The following is a 26610-nucleotide window of genomic DNA, read 5'->3' on the forward strand; positions in this document are numbered from 1 at the left end:
CTCACAGATACTGTTACATCATATATCAGTTTCTGTGAGGATATGTGCATTCCTACTAGGACTTATTTAACATTTAACAATGACAAACCATGGTTTACAGCAGAACACAGGCAGCTTCGTCAGGCCAAAGAGGATGCTTACAGAGTTGGGGATAAAGTCTTGTACAGTCAGGCCAGGAACACACTGAATAAGGGAATCAGAGTGGCTAAAAGAAGATACTCTGAGAAGCTGAAAAACAAGTTTTCAGCTTACGACCCTGCATCAGTGTGGAGTGGCATTAAACAACTTACGAATTACAGGACTCCTACCCCCAACCCTGTGGTGGACCAACAACTGGCTGATGACCTGAATGTGTTCTACTGCAGATTTGAAAGGCCCAGTCTCACACCCCACACCCACACTGACCTTCATTTCACACAAACACCAACACCTCCTGCAACCCCCCTCCAACCCCCTCCTGCTACTCAACCTGCACTTAAGATCTGTGAAGATGATGTGAGCCACGTCTTTCGAAAACAAAGGATAAGGAAAGCACAGGGCCCAGATGGTGTTTCACCTGCATGTCTTAGATCCTGTGCTAACCAGCTGGCCCCCGTCTTCACACAGATCTTCAGTAGATCACTGGAGCAGTGTGAAGTTCCATGCATTCCACCATCATCCCCATCACAAAGAAATAAAAAATCACAGGACTTAATGACTACAGACCTGTCGCCCTGACGTCTGTGGTCATGAAGTCATTTGAGAGACTGGTGTTGGCCCACCTGAAGAACATCACTGGACCCTTTCTAGTTCCCTTTCAATTTGCTTATCGAGCAAACAGGTCTATGGATGATGCAGTTAACATGGGATTGCATCAAATCCTGCAACATCTGGACAGACCAGGGACATATGCAAGGATCCTTTTTGTGGACTTCAGTTCGGGTGTCAACACAATCATCCCAGCTATTCTCCGGATTAAATTACACCAACTCTCTGTTCCCACGTCTATCTGTCAGTGTATTACCAGCTTTCTGACAGACAGGCAGCACTGGTGCCCCCCAGGGATGTGTGCTCTCCCCACTACTCTTCTCCCTCTACACCAACGACTGCATCACCAAGGACCCCTCTGTTAAGCTCCTGAAGTTTGCAGACGACACCACAGTCATCGGCCTCATCCGAGATGACGATGAGTCTGCATACAGAAGGGAGGTTAAACAGCTGGCTGTCTGGTGCAGTCAAAACAACCTTGAGCTGAACATGCTCAAAATGGTGGAAATGATTGTGGACTTTAGGAGGAACCCCCCAACACTGTCCCCCCTCACCATTCTAAACAGCACTGTGGCAGCAGTGGAGTCATTCAGGTTCCTGGGCACTACCATCTCACAGGACCTGAAGTGGGAGACCCACATTGACTCCATTGCGAAAAAGGCCCAGCAGAGGTTGTACTTCCTTCGCCAGTTGAGGAAGTTCAACCTGCCACAGGTGCTGCTGACACAGTTCTACTCAGCGGTCATTGAGTCTGTCCTCTGCACTTCAGTAACTGTCTGGTTTGGTTCAGCTACGAAATCAGACATCAGAAGACTACAAATGACAGTTCGGACTGCTGAGAGGATTATTGGTTGCCCCCCCCCCTTCAAGAACTATACACTTCCAGAGTGAGGAAAAAGGCTGAAAAAATCACTCTGGACCCCACTCACCCTGCCCACTACCTTTTTGAACTGTTGCCTTCTGGCTGACGCTTCAGAGCTCTGAGCACCAGAACCGTCAGGCACAGGAACAGTTTTTTCCCCCAGGCTATCCATCTCATGAACAGTTAAAACAATATATATTGTCTATTCTGTTCATATATATATATATGTATATATATATATATATATATATATATACAGGTGCATCTCAGTAAATTAGAATGTCGTGGAAAAGTTCATTTATTTCAGTAATTCAACTCAAATTGTGAAACTCGTGTATTAAATAAATTCAATGCACACAGACTGAAGTAGTTTAAGTCTTTGGTTCTTTTAATTGTGATGATTTTGGCTCACATTTACAAAAACCCACCAATTCACTATCTCAAAAAATTAGAATATGGTGACATGCCAATCAGCTAATCAACTCAAAACACCTGCAAAGGTTTCCTGAGCCTTCAAAATGGTCTCTCAGTTTGGTTCACTAGGCTACACAATCATGGGGAAGACTGCTGATCTGACAGTTGTCCAGAAGACAATCATTGACACCTTTCACAAGGAGGGTAAGCCTCAAACATTCATTGCCAAAGAAGCTGGCTGTTCACAGAGTGCTGTATCCAAGCATGTTAACAGAAAGTTGAGTGGAAGGGAAAGTGTGGAAGAAAAAGATGCACAACCAACCGAGAGAACCGCAGCCTTATGATTGTCAAGCAAAATCGATTCAAGAATTTGGGTGAACTTCACAAGGAATGGACTGAGGCTGGGGTCAAGGCATCAAGAGCCACCACACACAGACATGTCAAGGAATTTGGCTACAGTTGTCGTATTCCTCTTGTTAAGCCACTCCTGAACCACAGACAACGTCAGAGGTGTCTTACCTGGGCTAAGGAGAAGAAGAACTGGACTGTTGCCCAGTGTTCCAAAGTCCTCTTTTCAGATGAGAGCAAGTTTTGTATTTTATTTGGAAACCAAGGTCCTAGAGTCTGGAGGAAAGGTGGAGAAGCTCATAGCCCAAGTTGCTTGAAGTCCAGTGTTAAGTTTCCACAGTCTGTGATGATTTGGGGTGCAATGTCATCTGCTGGTGTTGGTCCATTGTGTTTTTTGAAAACCAAAGTCACTGCACTCGTTTACCAAGAAATTTTGGAGCACTTCATGCTTCCTTCTGCTGATTGATGCTGATTTCATTTTCCAGCAGGATTTGGCACCTGCCCACACTGCCAAAAGCACCAAAAGTTGGTTAAATGACCATGGTGTTGGTGTGCTTGACTGGCCAGCAAACTCACCAGACCTGAACCCCATAGAGAATCTATGGGGTATTGTCAAGAGGAAAATGAGAAACAAGAGACCAAAAAATGCAGATGAGCTGAAGGCCACTGTCAAAGAAACCTGGGCTTCCATACCACCTCAGCAGTGCCACAAACTGATCACCTCCATGCCACGCCGAATTGAGGCAGTAATTAAAGCAAAAGGAGCCCCTACCAAGTATTGAGTACATATACAGTAAATGAACATACTTTCCAGAAGGCCAACAATTCACTAAAAATGTTTTTTTTATTGGTCTTATGATGTATTCTAATTTTTTGAGATAGTGAATTGGTGGGTTTTTGTTAAATGTGAGCCAAAATCATCACAATTAAAAGAACCAAAGACTTAAACTACTTCAGTCTGTGTGCATTGTATTTATTTAATACACGAGTTTCACAATTTGAGTTGAATTACTGAAATAAATGAACTTTTCCACGACATTCTAATTTATTGAGATGCACCTGTGTATATATATATATATATATATATATATATATATATATATATATATATATATATATATATTGTCTATTCTATATATACTTTTTTCTTTTCAATATTTATCTATTTTTTTATTCAATTTTAATTATTTTTTAAATGTCTTGTTGCTGTTTTTGTATTGTTGTGTACTGGAAGCTCCTGTCACCAAGACAAATTCCTTGTATGTGTAAGCATACTTGGCAATAAAGCTCATTCTGATTCAGATATTATCATATAGGGTAACTTGTTTTGTGCACACCCTCTCTCATGTACAGAAATGCTTAAACAGACAAGACATAGAGTCAGAGCTTTGTAAGCTGCGCCCAATGAGTGTCACAAAGATTCAATATTCTGAAACAATTCAGGTTGCAAAGAGGCCTTCATGTGACTTACACTGGTATGATCCCAGATTGTTCTTCACCCGGCAAAGTTTCAGCACTTGATAAAACAGTAAGCCGATGTTTGTTTCCCTTTTGCTCTGGTGTGCTGAGGGTACCTTGTTAAAACTGTGTATGTTTACTGTTACTATGCTGTACGAACGTTCAACGCAGTGGCCTCAAATGCAGCCGAGGGATGAAAGAAAGAAGAAAGAATGTCATAAAGGTTTGGAACAACATCAGAATAAATTATTAGAAGAACTTTCATTTTTGGGTACACTATCCCTCTAAATGTGAAGCTTTTTAGGGCTGCAACACCATATGTGTTTGCCAGTCACTTTATGAACAGTTTGTTCTTTTGATTGTTAATTGAGTAAGATCAGCATAACCATTGTCTTCCTTCAGGTCTTCTGGAGTTGAATGTGTCGGGCTGCCCGTGGTCATCAGTTTCTGCACTGTGTCAGTCTGTGTGCCCGTGTCTTCGTCTGCTTGATCTCAGTCGAGTTGAAGATCTCAAAGACTCTCATCTTAAAGAACTGCTGGCTCCACCCTCCAATGACACACGCTCAGGTCCCTGCTCTCATTAATTTCCTCTGTTCATATCAGTGCTTTCCTCCTTTTTATGTCAGTGTGACTTTTGTCTATCTATTAGGGCTGCACGATATGGAGGAAAAATACTGTATGATATGCGAGAAGATGTTGAAAAATGCAATATGCGATGTGATAATTCTATGAGGACATCACTGGAACACAACAACCACTACCTCCCAAATATTGGAAAAAAAGGACTGTCTAGGACTGTCTGTCTACACCCTTTGTGATTGCATTTAGTATTATTGGTGCACCGATCAGGAAATTTGAGGCCGATTACCGTTACACTTTTGCAAGTTATATACTGCAGTTATATGTTTATGCCCCACACAGTAAAATTACAGTAACACTTTACAAAAAGGTTCAATTTGTTAACATTATTTAACAACATTACTGTAGTTAACATGAACTAATGAACTTAATGTTAGTTACAACTTATACATTTTTAAAATCAAAAGTTGTATTAGTTAACGTATATTAATGCCCTATGAACTAACACAAACTAACAATGAACAATTGTATTTTTATTAACTAACATTGATTAATAAATGGTGTAAAAAATATATTGTTCATTGTTTGTTCATGATACCTAATGCATTAACTAATGTTAAAGAAATGAAAATATTACCAAAATTACATTAATTGTGAATTGCTAACATTTATTTGTATTGAAAACAGTTATGAATAGTTCTGTTGTCAATATCAAAAGGTCATTGTGATATACTGGCAACCAGAAAAAACCACGAGAGCATCACACGCGGCAGAGATATGTTCAAAAAGCACTCATCTTAAAGTGATGGCTCAAACAGTCCCTATCGCTCCACACAGCGTCTGATTGTCACGACTCGCATTACGTCACGTGTACTCAGATTTGTATTTGGATGTTTATTTGTTGTTTAATTCGTTTTTATACCTGTTAGCAGCCTCTTTATCCTCTTCCTGCTCACTGTGCAACGAGTCAGAATTACTGACTGAATTACTGAGAAAATGGGCTACTTAATATTCATACACGTGTAATTCTTACACATTTTTAAAAACAAAACCGCATATTCATGTGAATTACATCATGTCTGAAAGTTTAAATTCATGAATGCCTAGAATTGCCACCAACTCACCCTCCAGTAGCCACTCTGTCAGGATTCAAGGGCTGGGCAAGGGCTTATTTATTAGAGGAGCAGTGTGTGTGTGATTCCCAGTGTGCTGCAAAAAAGATCAGCCCTAAATCTAGGCACGATTGGCCGATTGCCGATCATGGATTTAAGACAAAGATCGGCCGATTTCAATCGGTGGCCGATCGATCAGTGCATCCCTAGCATTTAGACTATGTTAAATATAGAGTATATGGTTTTACCATTAGCTACATATCCACAAATGTGACGGGCACCATCATTTGAGTCACAAGTAGTTTTCAGAGAAAGACTATTTTAGCCTCAGCTTTCAAATTATGTAATTTTTATCATGAAATTTAAGCAATAAATGTTGTTATGATGCTCTTTAATGCTGTGTGTGACAGGTCGCGGTAGCTGGCTATTCAAATGGAGTGGGTAACAACACTCTCTCTTCAACATATGTTGCGGAGTGAAGCACTCGTGCTGCACTTATGAGTGATAGAGCACCATTGAAGCAATATCTCAACAAACATCGAATCAGACAGGCGCAGTGGCTGCTTTTCTTTCATCTGTTCTTCAAAGTATAAATCAAATGTGTTCCTTCAAGTGCGTGTCTTAATTATAATTATAATTATAATTATAATTATAATTATAATTATCTTTATTTATCACACATTATACATTTGCACATATACAGTGAAATTCTTCTTTTTCACATATCCCAGCTAGGCTGGGGTCAGTCTTTGTGTCTAAGCAGCAACAATCTCTTGTCAAGTCACTTTTGCCCTGTTCAGACCTGGTATTAACATCTGCCTCGGTAGATCTGAATACAAGTGGACTGTGCTAAATACAGGTGAAAGCATACAGGTCGGCGAAAAGATGAGCTAAATTATCTGCCACTGTTCAAAAAGTACCTGCCTTAATGGGTTAATTGCATACCCTGGTTGAGAGTAAAAGAAGCGCATATCTGATTAGCTGACAGACGTTCTAAGGTATGCAATTATTTTTCAGTAAACACATGGCAATGAAGTAGTTTCAGGTCTTGACTGCATCTTGATATCTGTTCGATATCACTTCCAAATTATTTCAGATATTTCAAAGAGCCGTACAGACTACCACATCAAAATATCACGCAGTGATTTGGTCATGATGAATGTTGGATAGTGCAAATAAGGGTTTGATCCAGAGGCGGGGTCTCTTGATCGCACTCGTTCCCGTGGCACTGCATCGCTTGTGTGTAGATTGCATCACTGTATTACTAATATTTTTGTAACCATGTTTTTTGGCAGAAACCATAGTTTTAATGCAATTAACCATGGTGTTAGTACAGTAATATGGTGTTAATATAGTAACCATGGTTCATTTTGTGGCTACTGTAAATTTACAACAAAATACCATGGTGAAACCATGGTTACTGTAGTAAAACCAAGGTTTAGGGGTAGGGGTTAATGTAGTGTGTCTGTGGGATGCTAAATAAACACAATAAACACACTGCAGTGATGCCCATACTGTATGTTAGTATTTAAGTATGGCTGTAAGTAATATTTGCCACTATTTGCAGTGGGTGTAAATAGCATATATCATTATTTGCACCAGGGTGCAAATAGTATCTGACACTGTGCACCAGGGTGCAATTAGTATCTACCATTATTTGCACCAGGGTTGGGGTGCAAATAATATCTGCCACTATTTGCACTGGGGTGTAAATAGCATACACCATTATTTGCACCAGAGTGCAAATAGCATCTGCCTTAATTAAATCGGATAAGAACGACAAACAATGTCTAATATTCTAAATGTATTTCAATTTCTGTTGAAAAGCGCCTGAGCTGCAAACACAGGTAATCCCACACGCAGTCTCTCTCGCTCACACACACACACAAATGAACTAGGGCTGGGCAATGCATCGAATACCCACGATATAATCGCGATGATTTTGCTGATGTGAAGTTCAACAATAGCGTGAATATCGTGATGATATTAATGAGCCTTTAATTTGGCCATTAAGTTTCATAGAGTACATCAGTAGACTAATTTCACGATCCTTCAGGACTGTATAACTAATCAAAATAACATCAAAATGGAGATATGATAATATGTGATTATTTAACTGTCAGAGGCTGCTATTAAAGACAGATAAACATGGTCTGTGTGTGCTTCAGAATGAACCGACGGGGCTCATGGTCTATTGTTTTTAGCGCAGTTCACCTGCATTGTAAAATACTGCAGGTTCAAGCATTCATGCAATTCCAAACATTAGTAACCGCTATAAAGTTGTTATACAAATCTACAAACACGGAACAGGAAAGGAGTGTTTGACAGCAGTTCACAAGATGCGAAACTCATAACTGTCAAACAAACATTGCACTTTCCGTTTCATAATAAAAGCTCCTGGTGAAGGTGAAATAAACACGACTGTATGCAGTGTCAAAATAAAAACCCCAGTTTGGGGTGAAGTAAAAAGGACAGAAATATATTTATTTATCTTTAACAAATCTTATCCTGAAAATAATAATAATTCAGTATTATATTATAATAATAAACTTGACTGGGTTAAACAGTAATAATTTAGTACAATGCAATATTCATCTGGTTTCCAAGTAGTTTTTGCACACCTTGTTTAGTAAAAATATATGAAGGTAAAAACGTGTAAATGTCAATGAAAATGATTACATTTTACCCTCCCTTGTGTTCATTTAGTGAAAAACTGTGGGAAACATGCCTTCATTGTTTTTAAATAGATTTTTATTTAATGCCTTTGAAATATTAATTCCACATGGCTATAATGGCTGTTTAGATGAAATGATGTTTCCTTAGATTAAAAAAAACAAAACACTTATGCTATTTCAGAACAAAAACATAATCGAGATATATATTGAATATCGTCAATTTGCTGAAAAATATTGAGATATAATTTCTGAAGCCATATCATCCAGCTCTAAAACGAACACACGCATTACCTTGTTACTCTAGTAAATGCTTAAAAGTAGTGCAAGCCTCCATTACTAGTTTTAAAGTGACGGTTTCAAACTAGCAACGAAGGCTTGGGCTGTATCAAAGCAAGATGCTGAATGTGTGGTGGAAGAAACTAGTTCCACTCATGAGCGTTTTGACGACAAAAACCAGGAAATGTCTTCAGATAAAACCCTGAAAGGGTTAAGGTGTTTTTACCGTGGTATAAGTGGAATAACTGACTCCAGCCCCTTGAATTATAGAAAAACAGTGCACACCTGAAGTTCCGCTTTACGTCGTTACCACATTACCACCTCTGGATGTGCATTATTATTCCATAATTTAATGGTCCGTTATCAATTATTCCTTACACATGTACTGTTAGATGAAGGTTTGTGTTACCCAGTACTTTAGTTGTGCACTATTTGGATATCGCGTGAGTGATGTCTTACAGGGTTAAGGCAAAAAGACAAAATGCAAATACATTTTAGCTTTGCCGGTGGTAGCAACAGTCTCGTCCAATTTAAATGTGGTGGTCTACTACTGCTCAGGTGGTTGAAACAGCCAACTTGCATCGTGTGATATGTTACACTCAAACTATCAATGTGCTGCAGAATATCAATACAGATGCAGCTGCATCATTACGCGTATCAGCAAAGTGAACATGACAATGTATTGTCCTTGGGGTGGGTGATATCACCAAAATCGTACATCACGATATCACTAATTTTATATCACGATAACGATATATATCACGATATAGTTACATTTTTTCAAAAAAATCTATAAAAATTAGTTTATATATAAAATAACTATATTCTAATGCCTTTTTTTTTTCCACAAAATCCTACTTCCTCTTATCCTCTTATTCTCTTTATTGTAACTTGACAAACATAGAGTTTTTAAAAGAAATCAGTTGGAGGTAATCAAAAAGTGGAAATCAACCTTACCACAGTGTCAAATGTTGTTGACTAGTATTATTATTATAAAACTTTCCTCAAGAAACTTGACTTGACTTCTGAAATCAATGCATCAAAGGAAATCATTCATGAGTAAAAAATATCCTCCTGTCCTTGATTTAAAAAAAAAAAACACTTCATTAAGCTCTTTAAGTAATCTCTGTAGACAATATTTAAATATCGGAAAGCAAAGCCAGTTTGTTTTCTAATATCTAACATCGTTCAAACAAAATTTTATTAAGGGTGATACCCGCATGACAGATGACAATATTGTTGCCGCATGACACATTGTTTTAGCTGTTTTCCTCGTCAGAGTTTGTTAGAATGTCAGGCTCTCTCACCATTTCTCCATAGAGCTTTAAGGTTAAAACTCAAAACTCAGTAGAATTCAAATGGGTCACGCAAGTTTTGAAGTTTTTGTCGCGATAGAGAGAAACCAGACTGAGTCTTGAAGCCTGCTGGACTTGCGCGCACTTTCATGCTTCAGAGATCAATCACGTGAAACACAGATGCGTGTGTGAGATGAGAAGCGTATTTAGAACGTGAGAATAATGTCAGTGAATTTGCTTTATTTCTCTTGGGTGGCCGCTGAAAAACTTGCAGTTCCTGAAAACCCCTGTTTCTTCAATTCTTTCAGTCTCACGTGAAGTCTCCCCACCACAGTTTATCTGACAGAATGTGTACCACGTATGTGTTACGTGAATAGAATGAGCTGCACATTTCTTGTCACGCGGTGGCGATTTTGCGTTACCGCGAAACAGACGATAATCCCAAACGTATACTGTTTGCCAAATTTCCACCGGTTTATCATGTCTACCGGTATATCGCCCACGCCTAATCGTCTAATCATTATTTTGAACACATAGATTGTTAAACAGAGCTGACTGTGTCAGATCCACCCACCCCTCCCTCTCATCATCGTCGCCCCACCTTTTAGGGCAGTCCTTCAGCCTGGCTCAAAACCTGAGTGGGAAAGAGAGAGGAGAGGTGCAATTTGATAAGACTTGTTTTGGCAGCGGATGATGAGGCGCTTCTGATGTGAATATAGCCTCTCCCCGGGAAGCTGGCTTCTGTCTCCTTGTGTGCACACAGGTCCAGGAGCAGAGCGGGGAGGGTACCGGCCGAATTAGATGTGCGAGTTGAATGAGTCGCCGGGGCCAACGGGAACAGCCCTTGGGTAAACAGGCTGCCGCAGAAGCCGCTGCACAATGGACATTGGAGAGGAGTGCGTCGCGGCTGCCGGACCCCGCCCACATCATGGACCATTCCTTTGGGCACTCCCCATCCTTCACAAAACCCCGTCTCATAGTGAGGACACCAGATTCCCCTTTATTTTGGACACTTTCCACAGTTAACACTTTAATTCCCTCTTTTTGGACATTTTCTGTTTATTATTTTAAATAAACACCCCTCCGAGGCTGTCTCTTGCTCACTCCGCCGATCACTCAGGATCCCGACACAATGTTTTCACGTGCACGTTTTATTCGAATGGGTGAAGAGGAATATTTCAGTGAATTAAGTATTACGTGTCGGTCTGTTCTTCATACAGTGCCAACGGATGGCTTTAGTAGACTTCAAATACAGTACACAAGTTATATGGACAAACTTTATAGTGCTTTTATGTGCTTTTGGAGTTTGTCACAATCACGATCCTCTCATCCATCAATCTTGTGTTTCAAGGTTGAAAAAATGAATGGATAGAATGGACATAAAATGAAGATTTACATGGAAGAAATAGCTTACATTTATTTGCAGTGCTGTGAAAAAGTATTTGCCCCCATCCTGATTTCTTCTGTTTTTGTGTATATCTCATACTAAATTGTTTCAAAAAACAAAATCTAACATAAAACAAAGGCAGTCTGAGTAAACAAAAAATACAGTTTTTAAATGTAAATTTTATTTATTGAAGCAAAAAAGTTATCCAATACCAACTGGGCCTGTGTGAACTAGTTACTAAATCCCCAAATCTTTGAAACTGCATTCAGCTGGACTAGACACACTTAGGCCTGATTACAGCCAGCCCTGTTCAATCAAATCAACCTAAATAGAACTCATCGACTCATCCAGGAAGTCACAAAAAAGCCAAGAACAACATCCAAGGAACTGCAGGCCTCTCTCGCATCAATAAAGGTCACTGTTCATGACTCCACTATCAGAAAGACACTGGCCAAAAATGCCATCCATGGAAGAGTGGCAAGGCGAAAACCACTGCTAGCCCAGAAGAACATTAAGGCTCATCTGAATTTTGCCAAAACACACATGGATGATCCTCAAACCTTTTGGGAAAATGTTCTGTGGACTGATGAGTTGAAAGTGGAACTGTTTGGAACACATCTGGTGTAAATCAAACACAGAATTCCACAAAAAGAAAATCATACCTACGGTCAAGCGTGCTGGTGGTAGTGTGATGGTGTTGGGATGCTTTGCTGCTTCAGGGCCAGGGCGACTTTCAATAACTGAGGGAAAGATGAATTCTGCTCTCTACTAGAGACTAAAGGAGAACGTCCGGTCATCAGTCCGTGAGTTGAAGCTCAAGCGCAACTGGATTATGCAGCAAGACAATGATCCAAAGCATAGGAGTAAGTCCACCTCTGAATGGCTCAAAAGTATCAAAATTAAAGTTTTGGTGTGGCCTAGTCAAAGTCCTGACTTGAACCCAATTGAGATGCTGTGGCAAGACCTTAAACAGTCAGTTCATGCTCTAAAACCCTCCAGTGCGGCTGAACTCAAGCAGTTCTGCATAGAAGAGTGGGCCAAAATTCCACCACAGCGTTGTGAAAGACTGATCTCCAGTTATCGGAAGCGTTTGGTTGCAGTTGTTGCTGCTAAATGTGGCACAACCAGCTATTAAGTTTAAGGGGACAGTTAGTTTTTCACATGGGTGATATAGGTGATGGATAACTTTTTTGCTTCAATAAAAAATATATATATATTTGGAAACTGAATTTTGTGTTTACTCAGGTTGCCTTTGTTTTATGTTATCTCTCATTTGAAGATCTAAAACTATTAAGTTTGAAAAATACACAAAAATAGAAGAAATCAGACAAATACTTTTTCACAGCACTGTATTTAGCTGAAGCTTTTATCCAAAGAACCTTACACACAAGGAATACAAGCAATCCATCCTAAGGAGGCAATAATAATAGAAGAGCTGTAATACAATGTGGCAAATTGCTCTGAGAAGTAGAGGGTGAGACAGTGGTAAAAGAATGGATTTATTTTATTTTTTTATTTTTAAAAAGAATGAAGACAGTTATTGCATTAGTAGGATTGGGTCAGGTACTTGCGAAAGAGATGCATCTTAAGATGTTTCTTGAAGGTGACGAGAATCAGCTGCTCGGGTGGGGTTTGGCAGGTCATTCCACAAGCGAGGAACAATTGAGGTGAAGGTCAGGGAAAGTGATTTTATGCCTATGTGAGATGGCACCAAGAGGCACTGTTAACCCACTGATCGTAAGCTTCTGGAGGAAGCATAGACTTGAAGTAGAGGGTATAGATGGGGGGGGGCATGTAACTAGTGGTTGTTCTGTAAGCAAGCATCAATCCCTTAAACTTGATGCAAGTAAACATTGGCAACTAGTGCAGTTTGACAAAAAGAGGCGTGACGTGTGCTCTTTTGGGCTTGTTGAAGACCAATCGTTTTGGATTCATTGCTGAGGCTTGACTGTAAATCCAGGAAATCCAGCCAGAAGAGCATTGCAGTAATCCAGTCTAGATAGAAGCAGTGCCTGGACTAGGAGTTGGTAGCATGATCAGATATCTTCCTAATTTTATAATTATAATTTAATTTATAATTATATTTATCACACATTATACATTTGCACATATACAGTGAAATTCTTTTTTTTCACATATCCCAGCTAAGCTTGGGTCAGAGTGCAGGGTCAGCCATGATATGGCGCCCCTGGAGCAGATAGGGTCAAGGGCCTTGCTCAAGGGCCTTGTTCAAGGGCCCAACAGTGGCATCTTGGCGGTACTGGGGCTTGAACCCCCGACCTTCTGATCAGTAACCCAGAGCCTTAACAGCTGGGCCACCACTGCATGATCGGACTGTTGCGATGTGGTACGTGAAGTTTAACTGACCATGATAAAGTTATGATGAACTGCTGGGCTCGCTGGAATAATGAGAAGCTCCATCATTGCTAGGCTGAGTTGGAGGTGGTGTTCTTTTATCCAACATGAAATGTCTACAGGCAGGCTGAGATCCTTGTGTGCCATCGGCATAGCAATGATAGAAAAAGCCCAGCTTTTATCCCTTGACCCGTTATTGCATCACGATGCTGGTTATGTCATAGTGATTGGTTTGTTCCACTATAAAATCCACCTAGTACTTGGTGGAATTCGTTATGCCATTGATCATAACTAGTGCCCCTGGACCACAGACACAAAAACCACGATGACCCATCTACAATCTGACAGTAGGAATGAAGGTGCCATGTGATGTGCATTCCACTTTTAGCATCAGACTTGGTTAAGTTAAAGTCATATTTTGAATTGCTTTAAATTAAACTCGAGTCACTTGGACACTTGCAGAGACTATGGGAAATTACAGCTTTACAACATCATCCTGTGACGTTTAAGACCTTGAAATAGCGACATTTCTTATTCTTCTAACTTGTGAAGATGACACAACACATGGCATAAGATTAAACAGTTATAGCAGTGCTATATATGTGAAAAAAAGAAGCGACTAGGGATGTCAATTTTCAGACATTTTCATAATTGATTGTCGTAAAAATTAATGATCAATTCACTGATTAATTGTTAAAGTTAATAACGCAAAATGTAAGTGGAGGACTCCAAATAATTTGTCCATGCAGTCTACGATTTAAATATAATGTAAATAAATACACTTAAAAATGCAAGTATTGCCCTCTTTCCCCATTATTGTTCGGTCTTGCCCTGGAACCATTAGCAGCCGCAATAAGAAGGGATGATTTTCCAGGAGTGGTGGCGGGAGGTGTGGCGCATAAGCTTTTGCTTTACGCAGATGATATTTTATTATTCGTCTCTGACCCTACTAGATCTACAGTGCATCTGGAAAGTATTCACAGCGCTTCACTTTTTCCACATTTTGTTATGTTACAGCCTTATTCCAAAATGGATTAAATTCATTATTTTCCTCAAAATTCTACAAACAATACCCCATAATGACAACGTGAAAGAATTTTGTTTGAAATCTTTGCAAATGTATAAAAAAAAAAAATCACATGTACATACAGATGCATCTCAATAAATTAGAATGTCGTGGAAAAGTTCATTTATTTCAGTAATTCAACTCAAATTGTGAAACTCGTGTATTAAATAAATTCAATGCACACAGACTGAAGTATTTTAAGTCTTTGGTTCTTTTAATTGTGATGATTTTGGCTCACATTTAACAAAAACCCACCAATTCACTATCTCAAAAAATTAGAATACATCATAAGACCAATAAAAAAAACATTTTTAGTGAATTGTTGGCCTTCTGGAAATGTACTCAATATGTACTCAATACTTGGTAGGGGCTCCTTTTGCTTTAATTACTGCCTCAATTCAGCATGGCATGGAGGTGATCAGTTTGTGGCACTGCTGAGGTGGTATGGAAGCCCAGGTTTCTTTGACAGTGGCCTTCAGCTCATCTGCATTTTTTGGTCTCTTGTTTCTCATTTTCCTCTTGACAATACCCCATAGATTCTCTATGGGGTTCAGGTCTGGTGAGTTTGCTGGCCAGTCAAGCACACCAACACCATGGTCATTTAACCAACTTTTGGTGTTTTTGGCAGTGTGGGCAGGTGCCAAATCCTGCTGGAAAATGAAATCAGCATCTTTAAAAAGCTGGTCAGCAGAAGGAAGCATGAAGTGCTCCAAAATGTCTTGGTAAACGGGTGCAGTGACTTTGGTTTTCAAAAAACACAATGGACCAACACCAGCAGATGACATTGCACCCCAAATCATCACAGACTGTGGAAACTTAACACTGGACTTCAAGCAACTTGGGCTATGAGCTTCTCCACCCTTCCTCCAGACTCTAGGACCTTGGTTTCCAAATGAAATACAAAACTTGCTCTCATCTGAAAAGAGGACTTTGGACCACTGGGCAACAGTCCAGTTCTTCTTCTCCTTAGCCCAGGTAAGACGCCTCTGACGTTGTCTGTGGTTCAGGAGTGGTTTAACAAGAGGAATATGACAACTGTAGCCAAATTCCTTGACACGTCTGTGTGTGGTGGCTCTTGATGCCTTGACCCCAGCCTCAGTCCATTCCTTGTGAAGTTCACCCAAATTCTTGAATCGATTTTGCTTGACAATCCTCATAAGGCTGCGGTTCTCTCGGTTGTGCATCTTTTTCTTCCACACTTTTTCCTTCCACTCAACTTTCTGTTAACATGCTTGGATACAGCACTCTGTGAACAGCCAGCTTGAATGTTTGTGGCTTACCCTCCTTGTGAATGGTGTCAATGATTGTCTTCTGGACAACTGTCAGATCAGCAGTCTTCCCCATGATTGTGTAGCCTAGTGAACCAAACTGAGAGACCATTTTGAAGGCTCAGGAAACCTTTGCAGGTGTTTTGAGTTGATTAGCTGATTGGCATGTCACCATATTCTAATTTTTTGAGATAGTGAATTGGTGGGTTTTTGTAAATGTGAGCCAAAATCATCACAATTAAAAGAACCAAAGACTTAAACTACTTCAGTCTGTGTGCACTGAATTTATTTAATACACGAGTTTCACAATTTGAGTTGAATTACTGAAATAAATGAACTTTTCCACGACATTCTAATTTATTGAGATGCACCTGTAAGTATTCACAGCCTTTGCTCAATACTTTGTTGAAGCACCTTTGGCACCAATTACAGCCTCAAGTCTTTTTGAGTATGATGCTACAAGCTTGGCACACCTATTTTTGGGCAGTTTCTCCCATTCTGCTTTGCAGGACCTCTCAAGCTCCATCAGGTTGGATGGGGAGCGTCGGTGCACAGCCATTTTCAGATCTCTCCAGAGATGTTCAAGTCTGGGCTCTGGCAGGGCGACTCAAGGACATTCACAGAGTTGTCCCGTAGCCACTCCTTTGTTATCTTGGCTGTGTGCTTGGGGTCGTTGTCCTGTTGGACGATGAACCTTCACCCCAGTCTGAGGTCCAGAGTGCTCTGGAACAGGTTTTCATCAAGGATGTCTCTGTACATTGCTGCATTCATCTTTCCCTTAATCCTGACTAGTCTCCCAGTTCCTGCCGCTGAAAAACATCCCCACAGCATGATGCTACCACCACCATGCTTCACTGTAGGGATGGTATTGGCCAGGTGATGAGCGGTGCCCGGTTTCCTCCAGACATGATGCTTGCCATTCAGGCCAAAGAGTTCAATCTTTGTTTCTCATGGTCTGAGAGTCCTTCAGGTGCCTTTTGGCAAACTCCAGGTGGGCTGTCATGTGCCTTTTACTGAGGAGTGGCTTCTGTCTGGCCACTCTACCATACAGGCCTGATTGGTGGAGTGCTGCAGAGATGGTTGTTCTTCTGGAAGTTTCTCCTCTCTCCACAGAGAAATGCTGGAGCTCTGTCAGAGTGACCATCGGGTTCTTGGTCACCTCCCTGACTAAGGCCCTTCTCCCCTGATCGCTCAGTTTGGCCAGGCGGCCAGCTCTAGGAAGAGTCCTGGTGGTTCCAAACTTCTTCCATGTACGGATGATGGAGGCCACTGTGCTCATTGGGACCTTCAATGCTGCAGAAATTTTTCTGTACCCTTCCCCAGGTCTGTGCCTCGATACAATCCTGTCTCAGAGGTCTACAGACAATTCCTTGGACTTCATGGCTTGGTTTGTGCTCTGACATGCACTGTTAACTGTGGGACCTTATATAGACAGGTGTGTGCCTTTCCAAATCATGTCCAATCAACTGAATTTACCACAGGTGGACTCCAATCAAGTTGTAGAATACTTATGTACATGTGATTTTTTTCGTTTTTTATTTTTAATAAATGTGCAAAGATTTCAAACAAAATTCTTTCACGTTGTCATTATGGGGTATTGTTTGTAGAATTTTGAGGAAAATAATGAATTTAATCCATTTTGGAATAAGGCTGTAACATAACAAAATGTGGAAAAAGTGAAGCGCTGTGAATACTTTCCGGATGCACTGTATGCCTTGCCTCCACAGAATTATTAATTCCTTTTCTAAGTTCTCGGGATACAGAGTTAATTGGTCTAAATCCAAAGCTTTGGCTCTGACAGCGTACTGCCTGTGGAAGCTTTGGATTTTCAAGCTTCCAGTGGCCCAAACAGGGCAGTATTTGGGTATTTTATTCCCAGCAAATTTGTGTGATTTAGTTAGTCAGTTTTGACCCTTTAATAAAAAGGTTTTTGAGCGATGTGGGCAGGTGGGCTTCATTACATTTATCTATGATTGGGAAGGTTAATGTTATTAAAATGAATTGTATTCCAAAATTCAACTACCTGCTACAGTCTCTCCCAATAGATGTCCCCGTCTCTTATTTCAAGCAATTGATAGCATAGCGAAGTCCTTCATTTGGAGTGGTAAACGTCCCAGATTACATTTCAGTAAGTTGCATAGGCTGATTGACAAAGGTGGGCTAGGCCTACCCAAGATTTTGTTTTATTATTATGCATTTGGTCTCAGACATTTGGCTCATTTGTCGCTTCCACCTGAGAGAGCCCCTCCTTGGTTTTGTATTGAACAAGAAGTTCTTGCTGCTATTTAGCCATTGTAAAGCCAATCAAACTAATCGGAGAAGTTAAGTTAGACCCCGTTATCTCACATTTGCACTCGGTATGGACAAAAGTGTCCAGAGTGTTTAATTCTGACATTTATGTAAATGTTGCCTCGAGCATATGGCTGAACCCAAAATTATGTTTTAATAAGTCCCCTTTCTGCTGGTCAGAGTGGATTGTGAGGGAGGTTAATACACTCGGTGACCTATATGAGGGTGGAGTGTTGCGATCCGTTGAAGATTTGGTTCAACATTTTGGGATTCCCAGATCTCAGTTCCTTAGGTATTTACAGCTGCGCCACCTGCTCTGTACTATTTTTGGGAGTAGCATACACCCCCCTAAAGCAGCAGATACTCTGGGAGTGGTGATTACTGCTTTTGGAAAAGGTCATGAGGCATCAGTGTATTACTCCCTGCTAATTCAGAGTCTGGTGGATGGAGCTTTAACTTCTATCAAGAAATTATGGGAGAAAGATTTAAACTTGGCATTGGAGGAGGGAGTGTAGGCTAGGTTTCTAAAAAAAAAACGTTAAGTCTGTATCTAGAGATGCAAGGGTGTGCCTTATGCAATTCAAGATTTTACATAGATTCTATTGGACCCCCTCTAGATTGTATAGGCTTGGTCTTAAAGACACACCCACCTGCTGGTGATGCCAATCAGAAGATGGAGACACAACCCATGTTTTTTGGTGGTGTGTTAAGATCCAAGAATTTTGGTTGGAGGTTCAGAGATTTATGTGTGACATATTGGGCACTCAAATTAAATTTAGCCCCAGACTCTGTATTTTAGGCGATGGAGCGGTCATCAATATAGGGGATAAACACATAAAAATAATAACCAGTGTTATGATCAGCAAAATTGTTTTAAGGGGATGGAAGTAGGCTGGAGCGCCCTCATTTCAAGAGTGGTGCATGGAGATGGAGAGGGTGGCGGCTTTCGAGGAAGTGTCATGTAGAAGGCTGGGGATCTGGGATTCGTTTGATGGGAAATGGGGCAGCTATTTGGCATTTTGGAGGGCTCTCGGGGAGGGGCAGTGGAGAGAGAAGCATAGTTTTAAATGTGTGTGATTATTATTTATATATATATATATATATTTTTTTTTTTTTTTTTTTTTTTTTTTTGTGTATACTTATGTGACCACAGGGATGTTTGTTGAGGGTCAGGGTGGGGTTGGGGACTGGGGAGGGGTAATAGTGGGGGTTAAATGTTGATTCTGTGTATATATGTTTTGCTTTTCTTTGTTATCTGTATGAATCAATAAAAAATGTTAATCAGAAAAAAAAAATACAAGTATTGGTATATCAGAAACTGATGCCAAGGGCTCAAATGGGAGAACTGAGAGTTCCTCTAACACCACAGATAAATCCCATTTTCCTAAGTACACCTTAAGGATAGGAAAACTTCACATTAGGTGTGGGTTAAGAGTTACAAGGTTTCTAAAAAATTATTAATAGAACCAATTGAAGAGTAGTGTGTCAGGGCAAATTTTTCCGCTAACAAGCTAGAACACACATATACCATAAATGTATCTGCTAGTATTTTCTGCTCTCTGCATCTTTATAAACTGTATGAATGGATGCAGTAAAATCATATTGCAAGTTCATTTGCGATATATCGAGAATACTTATATACACTGGTAAGAAAAAGCATGTGAACCCTTTTGGACTACCTACATTTGTGTATAAATTTGTCTTAAAATCTGCTTTGACCTTCATCTAAGTTACAATAATGAACAAACACAGTCTATTTTAACTACTAACACACAAATTATTGTATTGTTCTTGTACATATTGAATACATTATTCAAAAATTCACAATGTTGGTTGGAAAAAGTATGTGAACCCCTAGTCTAATGACGTCAACAAAAGCTGATTAGAGTCAGGAGTTTGCAAACCTGACATCCAGTTAATGAAATAAGATTGGAGGTGTGGGTCAGAGATAAAAGCACTCAAACATTTTGAGTTTGTTATTCATAAGAAGCACCTGCTGACGTGGACCATGCCTTGCAAAAAAAAAAAAAAAAAAAAAAAAAAAGGATCTCAGAACACCTACGATCAAGAATTGTTGCTTTGCTTTGGAAAGGGTTACAGAGTTATCTCATAGAGCTTAGATATTCATTTGTCCACAGTTAGACAAATTGTCAATAAATGATTTGGTACTGTTGCTACTCTCTCTAGAAGTGGCCATCCAGCCAAGATGACTCAGAGCACACCACAGAATGTTCACTGAGGTAAAAAATAACCCTAGAGTGACAGCTAAAGATTTGAAGGAATCACTGAAACTGTTAACATCTCTGTTCATGAGTCCACTTTATGGAAAACATTAAACAGACATGGTGTCCATGGCAGGACACCACATAGGAAGCCACTGCTTTCCAACAAAAACATTGATGTGCATCTGAAGTTTGCCAAAGACCACCATGACACTCCGCAACGCTACTGGGGAAATGTTTTGTGGACTAAGATTGAATTGTTTGGGAAGAACACACAGCACTACATATGGCATAAAAAGGGCACCGCATATCAACGTGAAAAAATCATCCCAACAGTGAAGTATGTTGGAAGGACCATCATGATTTGGGGCTGATTTGCTGCTTCGGGGCTGGACTACTTGCTGTTATTGAGGGAAAAATGAATTCCCAAGTTTATCAAGATATCCTACAGGATAATGTCAGTGTGGCTGTGAACCAGCTGAAGCTCAGTAGAACTTGGATGATGCAGCAGGACACTGACCCTAAACATAAAAGAAAATCCACCTTTTGGAGTGGCCCAGTCAAAAGCTAGACCTTAACCCAATAGAGATGCTGTGGAATGACCTCGAGAGCCGTTCACACCAGACACCCTAAGAATATGGCTGAGCTGAAGCAGTTTTGTTAGGAAGAATGGTCCAAAGTTCTTTTGAACGTTGTGGAGGTCTGATCCACAGCTGTGCTGCTAAACGAGGATCGACCAGTTTTTAAATCCAAGGGTTCACTTACTTTTTCCACAGTACTGTGAATGATTAATGGGATGTGTTCAATGAAGACATGAAATATTCTAATTGTTTGTGTGTTGTTGACTAGTGACTTTGAAGATGAGATTATTTTTTTTGACCAATTAATGCAGAAAAACAGCTAATTCCAAAGGACTATATTCCATCTTTCAGGATTTCATCTGTGAATTTTCAGTGCATTTTGTCAAGTTTAATCTGGTGAGCATTGACTCGAATTCTTAAAGGGATAGTTGACCGAAAAAATTTGTCATCACCTACGCTGGCATCACACTGTTTTGCAGGGATCTCCGCTGTTTTGCTCTCCCCACGAAAGCCTAAATCCCCTAAATATGAGGCATCCCATTTTCAGAAATTAATTTCAGGCCCCGACGGTAATTGTCAGGGACAAAATTTTATGGTCCACTGTAAGTCTAGAGTTTGGCTTAGGTTTAGCGCTCTCACGGAAATTGGATAAGATATAGCTACGCACAGTCCTACACCTTATGTGATACAAAATGTACAAAATGACATGGTTTCCTCAGCAATTGCATTTTTATCTCACATTTTCTTTTATTGGTTAGGTTTAGGGTAGAGAGGTCAGTTGATTTGTTGATTTAAAACTCGATTCAGCATTAACCTTCAAAACCTCTTGGTTTTTCTCCCAACCTGTTTTGCAGAAAATGTAACTCCCTTTTAGTGCCACTCAGTGTATATTTCACCTCAGAACTGCCATGAAACGTGTATTGTAAAAAAATCACATGTACATAAGTATTTACAGCCTTTGCCATGACACTCAAAATTGAGCTCAGGTGCATCCTGTTTCCACTGATCATCCTTGAGATGTTTCTACAGCTTGATTGGAGTCCACCTGTGGTAAATTCAGTTGATTGGACATGATTTGGAAAGGCACACACCTGTCTATATAAGGTCCCACAGTTAACAGTGCATGTCAGAGCACAAACCAAGTCATGAAGTCCAAGGAATTGTCTGTAGACCTCCGAGACAGGATTGTATCGAGGCACAGATCTGGGGAAGGGTACAGAAAAATTTCTGCAGCATTGAAGGTCCCAACGAGCACAGTGGCCTCCATCATCCGTAAATGGAAGAAGTTTGGAACCACCAGGACTCTTCCTAGAGCTGGCCGCCCGGCCAAACTGAGCGATCGGGGGAGAAGGGCCTTAGTCAGGGAGGTGACCAAGAACCCAATGGTCACTCTGACAGAGCTCCAGCGTTTCTCTGTGGAGAGAGGAGAACCTTCCAGAAGAACAACCATCTCTGCAGCACTCCACCAATCAGGCCTGTATGGTAGAGTGGCCTGACGGAAGCCACTCCTCAGTAAAAGGCACATGACAGCCCGCCTGGAGTTTGCCAAAAGGCACCTGAAGGACTCTCAGACCATGAGAAACAAAATTCTCTGGTCTGATGAAACAAAGATTGAATTGGCCTGAATGGCAAGCGTCATGTCTGGAGGAAACCAGGCACCGCTCATCACCTGGCCAATACCATCCCTACAGTGAAGCATGGTGGTGGTAGCATCATGCTGTGTGGATGTTTTTCAGCGGCAGGAACTGGGAGACTAGTCAGGATCGAGGGAAAGATGAATGCAGCAATGTACAGAGACATCCTTGATGAAAACCTGCTCCAGAGCACTCTGGACCTCAGACTGGGGTGAAGGCTCATCTTCCAACAGGACAACGACCCTAAGCACACAGCCAAGATAACAAAGGAGTGGCTACGGGACAACTCTGTGAATGTCTTGAGTGGCCCAGCCAGAGCCCAGACTTGAACCCGATTGAACATCTCTGGAGAGATCTGAAACGGCTGTGCACCGACGCTCCCCATCCAACCTGATGGAGCTTGAGAGGTCCTGCAAAGCAGAATGGGAGAAACTGCCCAAAAATAGGTGTGCCAAGCTTGTAGCATCATACTCAAAAAGACTTGAGGCTGTAATTGGTGCCAAAGGTGCTTCAACAAAGTATTGAGCAAAGGCTGTGAATACTTATGTACATGTGATTTTTTTTAAATTTATTTATTTTTATAAATTTGCAAAGATTTCAAACAAACTTCTTTCACGTTGTCATTATGGGATATTGTTTGTAGAATTTTTAGGAAAATAATGAATTTAATCCATTTTGGAATAAGGCTGTAACATAACAAAATGTGGAAAAAGTGAAGCGCTGTGAATACTTTCCGGATGCACTGTATTTGCAAGTGCGTTTCAATAGCAACAACAACAACAAAATCAACAACACCGGCGGAGGACACAGAGCTACACTTTTGTTTGTTTAAGGCTATTTTATACAAACTTTGGCTGCATCGGAAAACATAGGCAGCTGCCTTATCAGTTAATGGTTTAAATAACAGTGTTTTTGGATGAATGGAACTCTCTGAACAGTTTAAAAGGCACCTTATTTCATCCTACCTACATCCATCCTTATACAACCTCTGAAGGCAGCATTTTCCAGTTTTCGGACGTAGCTTGTGTCTTCAGGTTACAGTTTAAACTGGGCTCTTGAGCCGTGTGTGAAATCGCTAACTGCGCTGCCCATGCTGAACTCAGCAGACAACATGTTGAAAATGCACTATAAACCTATTTATCAACACAATCTTTTACAATAAAGGCTTTTATAACTCATCATAAATTACAGCACTGAAATACACACTCATTAACTTAAAAAAAGAGTCTTGATGCAAGTTAACCATGCAGTGACAGGCATGCAATACGTTCCTCATGTAAACTAGATTTAATGATGGTTTAGTGTATAATAAAGTTCAATAATCCACTCTTGATAAACATCTTATTTATATCCCTTATCCCAGGAAAAAGTTGATATAGTAATCCAGAATTCCCTTTTTATTTATAGTCACACAGTACAAATGCGATGAAAACTCAAATCGTGTCTCCCCATGAAGTCAAATACACACATGTGAAATGGGTGATTGTCTTTGGATAATTTTTTTGTTGTTATTTTTTTTCTGTTAAGGTAACTGTAAAATTAGCACAGTCCTCTCAGTAGCAAGATAGCAGCTTGTTATTTACTATTGGTGGCTATGGAGCTCCTCTCCTTTCTCAATGCAAGGTTTTGTCCAATCACAGGCTGCAGCACCTCCCACAGTTCCTATATGCCCCCAAAATATCTACCCCAGAGTAGGAGCTAAAAATGTCCCCTAAAATGGCTTCAAGGAACTATAGTTCCTTAGGTGCAAAAGCGACGAAAAGCACTAGTCCCGGGGAAAAGTACCTAAAACAGGCTTTAGGACCGCCAGTGGGAAAGACCCTAGTGATATTTTATGTAGTGTCCTGTAGAGAGTGTTTCTTCTCTGATTTCACTTTCTCTGGTTGGGGATGCCATAAACACAGAAGTAACACTGTCCTATTCTATCTATATATAGTCATATTATTTCCTTTTTTGATGAAGTCTTGTGAGTTCATGTTTGATGTGTTGTGTATGAGGGGCACTAGGACATTGGCTAGGCCAATCAGATTACAAGTAAATCGGTATCGGCTGTAAAAATCCTGATCGGAGCATCCCTGTTGAGTGCCATGGTGCATCTGAATCTAGTTTGAGTAGCTTAAGTTGCTCAAATATTGCAATGGAACAATGCAGTTTGCCTGCTACTTAGAGTGGCTCTACAGTACATGCATAATCAAGTATCAAATCAAATCACTTTATTGTCACACAGCCATATACACAAGTGCAATGGTGTGTGAAATTCTTGGGTGCAGTTCCGATCAACATAGCAGTCGTGACAGTGATGAGACAGTACCAGTTTACCATAACATCAAATTAACACAGCACAATTTAAACATCTGATATACACATAATTACACTCAACAATACACAAATAATAACATACACTGTACAGTATACAATACGCACTATATAGATACACATTATTCAATAAAAATGAAAAATAAAAATATATAAAAAAAGTATATATAGAATGAGTATTGTACTGTACTGACATTCAGGCTGTCGGCTGATATTCAGTTGTTAAGTATCACAGCAATGTTGAGAGTAATCAAAGCATTCTGAAAATATATGACTATAGATCAGGCCTATAGATGAGAATAATCTGAAGTTGACTTTGGATATTCTTTACAGCTCATGGGGATAACCGAGGTGGACGATTCCAGAATGTGACAGAGCTACGACTGGCTGGTCTGGAAGTGACTGATGCTTTGTCACGCCTGATAGTGCGGTACCTTCCTCACCTGACCAAGCTTGACCTAAGTCAGTGCTGCCACATCACAGACCAGACAATCCTCACGCTAACCTCTCCAATATCACCGCTCAGAGAGAGCCTCACCCATGTCAACCTGGCAGGTAAACCACATGTGCTTCAGGCTTATCAGCAATATGGATAAAAACTTGTCAGTGAAGCACACTCCATAGAAAAGCTGCTTTAACTACATTAATAGTTAACTACATTAACTATTTACTTTTTTTTAAGCTTAAACTCAACAGAATGTCAAAATTCACCCTATTTGCTTTCTGAACACCATTCTTGGTTTTACTGTGAATGATTCATCAGTGCCAACTTTTTCAGCCATCTTGGTTTTCCCATTCATTTTTTCCAAAGAGGTTCAAAGTACCTCAACTCTCAAACAAGTCAAGCGCAGGAGGCATTTATTTTTGCATTAAAAGGTGCCATCTTAGAAAGCACACTCTCTGTTGTGCATGCACACACATACAGCACGCGGGAAGAGAGAGAGAGACTGACTGTTTTATTTGTATGCAGCTCAGCTGTAAACGGCAATACAAATGTACAAATATTTGTCATGCCAATAAAGCACCGTAAAGCACAGTAAGATGGTTAAAATGAAAACTGATGCAAAACATCTGTTTGGGGGTTGACCGATTTTTCAGGGCCAATAATGATTATAGTAATCAAGGAGACCGATAACAGATATTTGGGGTCGATAAACATTTTAACGGCAGTAAAAATGAAGATTTATGTGTCAATTTACACTAACACAAACTCCAACACAAAACTCATTTAAATGCCTATGAACATATGTTTAATGAAATACTGCAAAACAGAACATTTCAATATTATCTTTTGAAAAATACTGGAAAACAACATATCAACATTATTTTTTTTAAATATAAAGTGGAGGGAGCTCCTAGCAGCATTTCTTTTTAACTGAAACTTTAAATATATAAAAATAATGGGGCCTGGGTAGCTCAGTGGTAAAGTACGCTGGCTACCACCCCTGAAGTTCGCTAGTTCGAATCCCAGGGCATGCTGAGTGACTCCAGCCAGGTCTCCTAAGCAACCAAATTGGCCCGGTTGCTAGGGAGGGTAGAGTCACATGGGGTAACCTCCTCGTGGTCGCTATAATGTGGTTTGTTCTCGGTGGGGCGCATGGTGAATTGAGCGTGGTTGCCGCGGTGGATGGCGTGAAGCCTCCACACGCGCTATGTCTCTGTGGCAACGCGCTCAACAAGCCACGTGATAAGATGCGCGGGTTGACTATCTCAGACGCGGAGGCAA

The 26610-nt window shown here is 40.3% G+C and overlaps 1 protein-coding gene across 2 annotated transcripts in view; it reads left to right on the forward strand.

The window, feature by feature from the left end:
- Positions 1 to 26610, forward strand: part of LOC127421058 (F-box/LRR-repeat protein 19-like) — a 91959-nt gene that overhangs the window by 51806 nt on the left and 13543 nt on the right. Inside the window, exons 9-10 of one of the 2 annotated variants that reach the window (XM_051663790.1) lie at positions 4232 to 4396; positions 25218 to 25439. In XM_051663790.1, the coding sequence (XP_051519750.1) occupies positions 4232 to 4396; positions 25218 to 25439 (387 nt within the window). Of the gene's footprint in view, positions 1 to 4231; positions 4397 to 4478; positions 6494 to 25217; positions 25440 to 26610 lie in introns of those variants that run through there. The other variant, XM_051663791.1, reaches the window with a different exon arrangement.

The sequence above is a fragment of the Myxocyprinus asiaticus genome, chromosome 30 (assembly GCF_019703515.2).
Source record: "Myxocyprinus asiaticus isolate MX2 ecotype Aquarium Trade chromosome 30, UBuf_Myxa_2, whole genome shotgun sequence".
Taxonomy (NCBI): Eukaryota; Metazoa; Chordata; class Actinopteri; order Cypriniformes; family Catostomidae; genus Myxocyprinus; species Myxocyprinus asiaticus.